General features: G+C 35.4%; 2 protein-coding genes across 4 annotated transcripts; both read right to left on the bottom strand.

The window, feature by feature from the left end:
* Positions 1 to 218: 218 nt before the first annotated feature.
* Positions 219 to 4,005, bottom strand: LOC145801541 (uncharacterized). 2 transcript variants are annotated; one of them, XR_014343150.1, is made up of 4 exons: positions 3,761 to 4,005; positions 2,652 to 3,686; positions 600 to 631; positions 219 to 468 (listed from the first exon to the last, which is right to left on the bottom strand). XR_014343150.1 is itself a non-coding variant. In XM_082893320.1 (4 exons), exons 1-4 carry the CDS (start codon positions 3,806 to 3,808, stop codon positions 299 to 301), a joined length of 357 nt encoding a protein of 118 aa, XP_082749446.1. In that variant the 5' UTR covers positions 3,809 to 4,005; the 3' UTR covers positions 219 to 298. The 2 variants fall into 2 exon arrangements, 1 of the variants encoding a protein (XP_082749446.1); XM_082893320.1 differs by having other exon boundaries at positions 3,580 to 3,686.
* Positions 4,006 to 4,245: 240 nt separating this feature from the next.
* LOC145801540 (uncharacterized) lies at positions 4,246 to 9,714 on the bottom strand. 2 transcript variants are annotated; one of them, XM_082893318.1, is made up of 5 exons: positions 9,023 to 9,408; positions 8,531 to 8,623; positions 7,848 to 8,081; positions 6,107 to 7,397; positions 4,246 to 4,483 (listed from the first exon to the last, which is right to left on the bottom strand). In XM_082893318.1, exons 1-4 carry the CDS (start codon positions 9,040 to 9,042, stop codon positions 7,310 to 7,312), a joined length of 435 nt encoding a protein of 144 aa, XP_082749444.1. In that variant the 5' UTR covers positions 9,043 to 9,408; the 3' UTR covers positions 4,246 to 4,483; positions 6,107 to 7,309. The 2 variants fall into 2 exon arrangements, with proteins under 2 accessions (XP_082749444.1, XP_082749445.1); XM_082893319.1 differs by lacking the exon at positions 9,023 to 9,408 and adding an exon at positions 9,452 to 9,714 and having other exon boundaries at positions 4,247 to 4,483.
* Positions 9,715 to 9,749: the final 35 nt, after the last annotated feature.

The following is a 9,749-nucleotide window of genomic DNA, read 5'->3' as shown; positions in this document are numbered from 1 at the left end:
ACTTTTCGCGACCAAAACTTTTAGTCGGCAAAAGTGAGTTTCCACGACCAAGAACTGTTTTGGTCAGCAATAGATGTATTTTTTGCGACCAAAACTCTTGGTCGACAATTGTCATTTTTTGCGAAAAAAAAATAATTTATTTGTTGCGACTAATAAATTGGTCGCCAAAGCAGGAAAACAATACACCTGTAATTCCTAATAATTCATTCAATCCATAATAAACCTATAATTTTAAAGCATCCTTCAAATTAACTGAATCATTAACATTCGACACAATACAACTATTCTAAGTTTTCATTCACAAGTCACATCCATCTAGCATAACAAATTGAAACAATACATAATTCAGATTTACAGCAATAGGAAAATTGCTTAATCCACTAAGTTGCCTTGATAGCCAATCAAAAAATCCTTGCGCCCTTCCGTGCCACGCTTCGCATCCATCAAAGCAGTAGTGATGTAAGGCACCTAATAAAGAAACAGAATTGGAAAATTTATCAGAGAAGCATGATAGTGGCAGCAACACTGGATTGCAAACCCGTATCTTTGCAAAAATCAATTAAATCCTATAAACATGTACATCGTATTGAGACAACTACCTGGCATAATAAAACTGTACCTATTGCTGTACCTGCAAATTTCAGTACACGATGATTAATAAGCTAACAACCATAACAAATACAGACATAGTTAACTATCAAAGCTCCATTGATTCAGTTCACTTTTATATATGATTTTTTAATAAAGTTGGTAAAGTTTATTTTAACGAATAATACCACAGATTAATTAAAACATGAATGATTCTGATGGTCTTAGCTTTAGATTAAACTTTGGGTTGTAGATGAGCAGCTTGAGCTGACATTCAATCAGCACTGATGATCAAGGCCCCTAATCTAAGTAATCACACACAAACGATTAACGTGTACCAAAAAAAAATATAAATTTGCAGTTCACATAAATAAGGTGGCATAACATTTGTGCCTCCTTTCTGTTCTCTTTCCCAAGACATCAAGGGAAAGCATATTCATCCATTCTGCTACCCTACCTACCAGATATGATATGAATGAATACATCTGACGAGTTTTCCTTAAAAATAATAATAGAGATAAAACAAACTTCTCTCTAGTGGATGCATATTTGTGGACAGGGAGTGAGTTTAGGTACTACAGTGCAAAAGTGAAGTGGATGCATATTTGTGCACCAAAGGCTGAAGAGGGCTTGGGATTCAGAAATTTGAGAGAGTGGAATAAGGCCACTATGCTAAGACAACCTTTGTGGGCTTTAAGTAAGAAAGCTGATTCTTTGTGGGTTAAGTGAGTCCATACTTGTGTAATTAAGGGTAAGTGTCTTCCTACTGAGGCATCTTGGACTGTCAGGAAGTTTTTTGAACTAAGAGCTGTGGGGCAGCCTTTGATCAATATATCATTGGTGATGGGACTGTTACATTTCCGCGATTTGATAATTGGCATCCCTTGGGTCCTTTGAATAAGAAATATGGGGAAAGGGTTGCTTTTCATATGGGCATGGCTGTGAATAGTAGAGTTTCCTCTTATCATTAATTTTGGGAATTGGAAGTGGCCTAGAGGTAGAAGAGTGGTTATTACTGAGATTAAAGCTAATACCCCTGCTAGCTTCGTATCGAATCCTAATAGGCCTAACTCAGTGTTTTGGCTACCCTCTAGTAATGGTGAATATACTGTGGCTTCAGCTTGGCAAGCAATTCAAATGGTATTCCCTATCGTCTCTTGACATAAATTGGCATGGTTTCCTCAAAATGTTGCTAAGTGGAGCTTTGTGCAATTGGTTGCTGTTCTGAGATTGAAGCTAATACCCTGCTAGCTTTGTATTGAATCCTAATAGGCCTGACTCCGTGTTTTGGCTACCCTCTAGTAATGGTGAATAGCTTGGCAAGCAATTCAAACACTATACCCTATCGTCCCTTGACATAAATTGGCATGGTTGCCTCAAAATGTTCCTAAGTGGAGCTTTGTGTAATGGGTTGCTGTTCAGTGAGGACTGGCTACAATGGATAGAATGTTTAAGTGGGGGATTGTTTCTGAAAACATGTGTGTATTGTGCAATGGGTTTGATCACGATCATTTATTTTTTTGTTAATATTTTTCAGCATATACTTGGACTGTTCTTTTGAGGAGAATTCTTCCTGGTAGAAGAATGCCTGACTTTTGCTGAAGAGTGTGGAGGTAAGGCTATTACAGATTATGTTTACAGGTTGACCCTTGCTGGTACTATGTATCATGTTTGGAAGGGAAAGGAGTCAAGAAGATAGAAATGGGTGATATTAGAGCTAATCTTAGCTCATTAAGGAATGTAAAATTTTATCCTAGTGCTAGAAACAGGAGTTGTGTCATGTGAAGTTTGTTTTATTTCAAACCATCCCCAGCCCTTCCCATCAATGTTACAGGAAGGACTTGAGAAAGCTCCTCTTGGAGATTTAACTTCTCTCTAGTGCAAGCAGTTAACTTCTTTTTCAAGCTCTCAATCTCCTGCTCCAAGCCAGCTGTCCTAATGGGGGGGATAAATTCACAATGCATTCTTATTTCCAATTTGAAAAGATAATGCCAACGCATACCTACCAAAAAAAATATTAATGATAACAACTTCATCTGATGGACTTGAGATAAATAATATACCTCTGAAAATGCATTCGAGTAGCCACAACAAGGTAACCAGGACCAGTTTGCTGCATACACAGCTGTTCAATGTCTTTACGTAACTCATCATGCCAACCAGAGAGTGTTTTTTCAAGAAAAGAAGTGAATAAGGATCTGTATAATACTCCCAGGGGAGGAATTTTGAAAACACATTAAAGAGGAAAATCTCTTCAGAGAAATTTTCTTTTAGCAAAAAGCTAAGACTAGCTCTCTGACTCAAAGTTTAATGGAATCTAATTTTTGAGATGGGCCACCAAGTAAGGAGAGTAAGTAAACCCCAGAACTTCTCAGATGGGCCACCAACATCTTTGTTTAACACATTTCAATCATGCTGGAAGGTCAGTCACTACTACAACATATGACCACTCAAATTCGGAAAAATTCAAATCAAATTCTAACCAGCACTATAAATATAAACAATAATAATGAACATTCTCATCAATGTCCCCTCACAGAATGTTCCATGACCAAAATTCTATATAGGACATGTCCCATTACCAAGTATTAACCAGTCTTCATGTTTCCTTATAGAATTTTCTTTATGAAAAGGCAACTACATATTATTTCCAAAGTATTTGTTGGTAACAATTCAAAAAATCTCACTCCTACGTAACGATTTATTTTCTTATTCACTATTTAAACATTGTCATTACAATCCAAGGAAAGGAATTTTGGCTTACACAGAAGTAGTATAATCAGAAATGGAACTATATACATAGCAAATAGGTATTTCATAAAATAAACATTAGAATATTTCCCTGGCCTAAAATATGAGGAATAAAAAAAGAATAAACAACTAAAGCTTAGATGCTTTTCATGAATGAAAAAAAATAAATAAATAACCCAAAAATAAAAATTCTATTACAATAAAATGAAAAACAAAAAAACATATCATTTAAACATTTACCTTTCATGCCTTTCTTTTGCAGGCATCAACGCCCTGAGTGACCTGAGTGATTTCACGGCTGACTCAATCATATCCATCTCATACTGTACTTTCTCATTTGTCCAGCACTGCAAACAGTAGAACAAAGGTTGAGGAGCAGCATTAATTGATGTTACTTTTCAGTATTAAGACAGCTTATTACCATTATAAATGATAAACAACCAAAACAAACAGCAATAGAACCCATCATCCAATTAGTTATTCCAGACACACCAACAAGGTGTCTTGTGCATAACTCCTTTCAGAAGCAAATGCTTGAGCATCACTGGCAAAGTAGGGCTTGACGGCTTCAATAAACACATCACACAACTGGAACTGCCACCATGAATATACTACAGTAGCAGCATCAGAAAATTCATACGAGTCCAGTGATGTCACAGTTTTTGATATGGCTGCATGTGACATGGTATGAGTAGGGTGTACTGCCAAGGAGGTTTCAAAAGAGATTGGCAGGGTAAAAAAGGAAGCATTTACAAACAATCTTACCTTGATTAAGAGCAAACTAACTTATTTCATGTCTTTGTTTAGCATATCTCAATCTAGTAATGCATCTGTAATTATAACATCAATAAAACCCCTACCTTAAGTAGAGGGTCAAAGGTTCTTTCCATGTTTAAAGGAAAAACTATCCTTTTGTGAAGGACTTAAAGATCTTAGAATGAACTGAGCTCAAACTTCACATCACAATGCGGTGCACCAATATCAACACAAACAACATGAATATCAAACATATGTAGTAAAAGAAGTAAGAAGAAAAACTTGCCGCAATTGATGAGTAAACATTCTCAAGTTGTTTTGCTATAGTGTTGCATGCATCAGATAAACTACAATTGGTTGCAAACATCATATCTGGAAGCCTCCAACCCTGAGAACCAACAACAAATACATGAATTACCCCTATCATACTACACATTTAAAGTCGTAAAAAAAATTGAAAAATGAAAATCTACAAATTACTAAAGCATAGTCTACGAAGTAAAAATGGATGTTATATCTGTTTACTAAAAAACATATAGTTTTTTTTCCCATTTCTAACAATACCAAACTTATTCAAGCTCTTATATTTGAAATCTACCAAGTTCAGGATACTGAAGAAGGCCAGGAATGAGAGGATAGTGAGGTGAGTTTGGAGATCAATGAAGGCTCAAGGCAGCACTCTTGAGGTTGAGGGTGTGCAGACAGTCGCCACTACATGAGTTTTGGTGTCTCACAAATCAGCTTTTGATGGGCTTCATATAGCAGTTTGGCGATTCTTATTTAGCTGTGCAGCTAGCTGCACTATAGGCTAAGAACCAATCTTATCTTCCAGACTAAAATAAGTGCAGTTTTTAGAGCCTGCAAGTGTAGCAGGCTTGATTAATGAGCCTGGTACATCATATGTTGGCCCGCTTCACCTGCAGTGTAACATGTCCTTACGACTTCTTCATTTAAATGTACTCAGTTAAAAGAGGGTTATTTTTCTTCCCACAACTCCCTTGGGGCCATGGATAATTAGAGTATCATTCTTTGAGATCTAATATGACTAGGATCCAGCATCAGAGCAGCCATTTTTGTAACTACAATTTATCTTTTAAATTCAAGTTTATTCATGTTTAAGATTTGAAACAACTCACTTTGTATTTCTTTCTCCTTATTCATCAGAGCAAACCAACCCCCTGTCCCATTTAGTACGTCTCAAGGTCTTCAAAACAGTTTACTGCATTTGATGCACCAATGACATGATGGCCTATCCTTTCATCCACTCTATACTTGCTCTACAAAACACCATGCTACCGTACATTTTTTCACACCTTCCTCAGTCTACCATGTCTTCCTCATTACCAACACTAATTTGTCATTACATTTTATTGTTGTGGTTTCTGAAGCATTTCTAAATCATCCATCAATAAATTGAAACATATTTTCAATTTGACTAGAATTTTGACTTTTAAAACTCATCTAAAACAGATAGAAAGAATATAGAATGACCCAATACACAACTTCACCTATGAATGACCCATGGATGCCCTTACCTTCCATGTCAAGAAAATTTTGAAATAATCAAAATACTCTTAACCTATAATACTTGATTTTTCATATCGAAAGCTAATTATATCCATACTAACTTAAAAATAAGCATAAACAGTGACAACAAATACCAAAATGTGATTAAGAAAAGTTCCAAGTGTGTCCATCTTGAAACCAACCAATTTCCAAACATTCTCGCTGCTTTAATTTTACTATTTATAGATGACCTTACAGTTTGCATCATGAGTAAACTTTACAATTTGTAAAGGAAAGTAAAAGCAAAAATAAAAAATAAAAAAAGGGAAACAGAAGAGTCAACATGAACTATTAACTATGCCATCAATTTTACATGCCCCTTTTTCCATTTTTTCTTTTGGTTGTTTCTAAAGGATGTCTTTTTAAAATATTAAAATAGCAAGAAACGAGATTTCCCTCAAACAGATTAATCAAAAAAAATGCAGATCCAATATCTAAATCATACCTCTTACCCTACGAATCTTCTCAATGAATTGCTCACCAACAATACCCGAACTAGGAACATTGAGACCCCGTGCATGACTAATTCTTCCTGAGGCTCTGATTACGGCTATTAGGTCCATACCACCTGATAAACCAACAGTCTCCATTTCCTAACTGTCACGCCTCAAGCTCCATGGCAACGTCGCACACTCATTTAAATAAGCATACAAGACTAAAAGTCCAACCACATAAACCAACAATGCAAAATACTCAAATTAAATCTTTAATTATCATATTGCCAAAATTCATAAAAATAAATAATTCTTATCATATGAAATTGTCCACCAAGTCCACTGGTATAATCCACTAACAAAATAATAATCCAAGTACTTAAAGCAAGCTAGGGTTGAAGAATTGAAGAAAAAATGTTAGTGTTGTAAACAAAATTAATGGTAGGAAAAGGAAGATGAAACAGATCTGGTTCAGCGTGTTTTAACGGTTAAAGTGCATCATGATGATGATGATTATGATTATGATGATGAAGATGACAACTAGAGTAGGCAACACACATGGATTCCTGCAAGCAGGCATCGCACAGACCATCCCAAACAAGCTTCAAAAGCTCTCAAAAAAAATTCTAAACTCATCATTGTTGAATAAGAAGTACATACCTTTATACAGAACTCATAATTCCAAAAGGACTGACTCCAAAATTTAAAAAATAAAGACTTTGGCATTTAAAACTCATTCAAAACTTACCTAAAATCATACTTAACAACCCATATAAAACTTGACCCAAATTATAACCTACAGGCAGCAACTACAACCCATTTTCAGAAATTTCTGAAATTAGCAATATACTGATGACCTATAGAACACTACTAGATAATATGAAACAAACCAGATCAATGCCTAACCTAAATAATCATAATATAAGACTCTACCAAGAATAATACAATGATTATGCATAGTTCTAATAGGGCCCACCATGAAATTATGCCAATATCAGAATTTTACTGCTTCCTTGAGTTTACTTTTTTCTTGCATTAATTGAAGAGAAACTTTATGTGCAGTCAAAAGATATTAACAAGATAACTGGACCAAGTATTTGTTAGCAGACAGTGCAAATAGCCAATACATGGTAAATCATGTGCTATTTCACCTGAACTGAGTAGATAATCATAACTTAAAAAGATTGTACATGGTAAACCTTTTCTGCTGCATGTCATAGTTTCTGGGCAGCCATTGAAGGAAGAAATGAATATGGCAACATTGTAGCAGTGTGGTTTTTTCGATCTTTGCACTCCATAAACCTGAATAATTATCAAGATTAATAATATAATCATGATTAAAACATGAAAAACTCTACCAACACAGGTGTGATTTTTTCAAAGATTTGAACAATAATATTGCATGGCATATGACATAAACAATATAATTACTACTTATGAAATCTGAACTAATTCAAAATGGTTTTGTTGTTCATTTCAATTAAAATTGGTTTTTAAAATTTAATTATGTAAATGAATAAGACCCTATCACAGCCTTGATCATTTTTCAGTCAATAACTAATATATAAAGAAGTTAGGCTGGTCTCCTCCAAACCCTTATAATGTGAGAATACAGGGTAACTACTACAGAGACTTTGAACAATCAATGGAGCAAACATTTCTTCAATTTGTCCTTCACCAGTTTTGTGGGGATGGGGGTGTTGTGGAACTAAGCAAAGCAAAATAAATATTATATGGCAATAATGAGCTTACCATGCAAGAGGGCTAGCAGTTCGATTAATGAGCAAGATATTTGAATATTGACTTTTCTCTTTGAGATCAACACGAGTAATTTTTTGTACATGGGCCATCCCTCTACTCCCCAACTTCAAGCTTGTTGATAGAGCCAGATGCCATGTTTCAGAATTGTCAAAAACTACAGGAACAGTGTTGGAAATGAGCTCCAAATCATACAACGAATCCATGGCACAGGAGCTAGCAGCCCACCTAATAAATAAAATGACACAAATATCAGCATACATTAGACAACACCTCTAGTTATTTCTCTGAAAATACCACTCAATTTTTAACACGAGAGAGTTACAACTGCTAATACAATGAGGCAACTATTTTTATTTCATTTTATTTTATTTTGTGAGTGCAGCACACATGTCCTGGTTTATTTTATTCATAAGCAAACTAGGAAGTGCCTAATATGCATGCAAGACACCAATCCTGTGTCAGTGTTTGTACCATGCATTGAACCATAAGCCTCAAGTTGTTGCTTTTAATAAAAGGAAAAGAAATGCAAGGAAATTATTTACAAGTGTTATGCAAACAATTTCATTGAAAACAAAACAACAGCCAGTGTTCAACTATTGTCTTCTTCTTTTGTTCCCTCTGTTGTGATGTAACCAACCAAGGATTCTTTACAATAGAAGCCAAATGAAGCTTACCTTTCCTCTGAATTTGCATTGTCTGACTGATGAAAAAGCCCTTTATTATTATGTATTGGATTAATACACATCCTAGAAGGCATCACAAAAGTTCTGCAACAAGATAGAGTAGTGAAGTCAAAACACTTATTACCAAGACTATGATAATCATTAAGACCAACAGTAATGAATTTCTAATCTTTCAGGGTCTCACAAGCATCTTTATGCCAAGACTGAAATCAGATTACTTACTACAGCTATTAAAAGCAAGCATACTTACTACAGCTATCTTTTAAATGCTAGTAAATTAAGAAACAAATCAAAGAAGCCAATCTTACTAAAAATGCACATCACTTAAAAGAAATGATTTGTTAAATTACAAGAGGAAATAAAAGATTGTGTTTTCTCTCCTCCCTTGTTTGGTAATGCAATGTAACAACCAGTGGTTAAGTGTGAAGTTTTAAATAGTTTTTCCATGAACAATAAAAATCAAATTTCGGATGCTTGACTAACAGGTATTTTAGGGAAGTCATCTGAGATATGGAATAAGGGATGCCACCAGTGAAGCTATTTCCAGCAAGGTTTCTGCATTACAAGGGGATTGCTGATGAAACCACCATAAGAAAATTAAAGGGCGCAAATTTTTTTTTTTTTTTGATAAATGAAATTAAGGGACTGAAATAGAAGAGAAGGAAAAATCAGTAGGCATTAAGCATACAGTTGCGTGCAGTTTGAAGGTGTGCAAAATTTACACATAAATTAAATTAAAGAAAAAGAACTTGGAAATGAACAAATCGAATCAAAATCAAAATCCCATAGGAGATAGACGACTTTGACCAACCCTAGACTTAAAAAAATCACTTGTTAGGGTTTCAAAAATTAGAAGGAGAGGGAAAGGGGCAGAGTGAGAGCAGCAAACAAGTGAGAGAAAGAGAACTTAACAGAGTCGTAGTCGTCGGTGGTAGTCACAGTCGCGGTGGCGGGCTTTGTCTTTGTGTTTAGAGTCTTCGTCCTCGGCGGGCTTGAAGGATGGGGGCTTGAATGCAGGGGGCTTTGGAGGGAGGTTTCCTAATTTTCTCTGAATATCGTCCCATTGAGTCGAAGCTCCTTCCACGTCCTTGTACACGAAGTGATAGTTCCCCATTTTTGAGAATCTCCGATCAACTCTCTCTCTCTCTCTCTCCCTCCCTCTCCCCCTCCCTATAGTATCGTATTTTGGGGATTTTTTGTTAGGGATTGG

Source organism: Camellia sinensis, chromosome 10 (genome assembly GCF_055761805.1).
Source record: "Camellia sinensis isolate YWXY chromosome 10, ASM5576180v1, whole genome shotgun sequence".
NCBI classification, from domain to species: domain Eukaryota; kingdom Viridiplantae; phylum Streptophyta; class Magnoliopsida; order Ericales; family Theaceae; genus Camellia; species Camellia sinensis.
Note: the sequence above shows the minus strand (reverse complement) of the source record. Positions and strands in the feature narration are given on the sequence as shown.

Excerpts from the sequence above, each read along its gene's own strand:
- LOC145801541 (XM_082893320.1), bottom strand. The coding sequence starts at position 3,808 with ATGATGGGTTCTATTGCTGTTTGTTTTGGTTGTTTATCATTTATAATG. Across the intron at positions 3,687-3,760 it reads GTTGTTTATCATTTATAATG|TGCTGGACAAATGAGAAAGT; the intron begins GTAATAAGCTGT and ends TACTGTTTGCAG. Across the intron at positions 469-599 it reads GTACAGTTTTATTATGCCAG|GTGCCTTACATCACTACTGC; the intron begins GTAGTTGTCTCA and ends TTTCTTTATTAG.
- LOC145801540 (XM_082893318.1), bottom strand. The coding sequence starts at position 9,042 with ATGACTTCCCTAAAATACCT. Across the intron at positions 8,624-9,022 it reads ATGACTTCCCTAAAATACCT|AACTTTTGTGATGCCTTCTA; the intron begins GTTAGTCAAGCA and ends ATCTTGTTGCAG. Across the intron at positions 8,082-8,530 it reads AATGCAAATTCAGAGGAAAG|GTGGGCTGCTAGCTCCTGTG; the intron begins GTAAGCTTCATT and ends TTTATTTATTAG.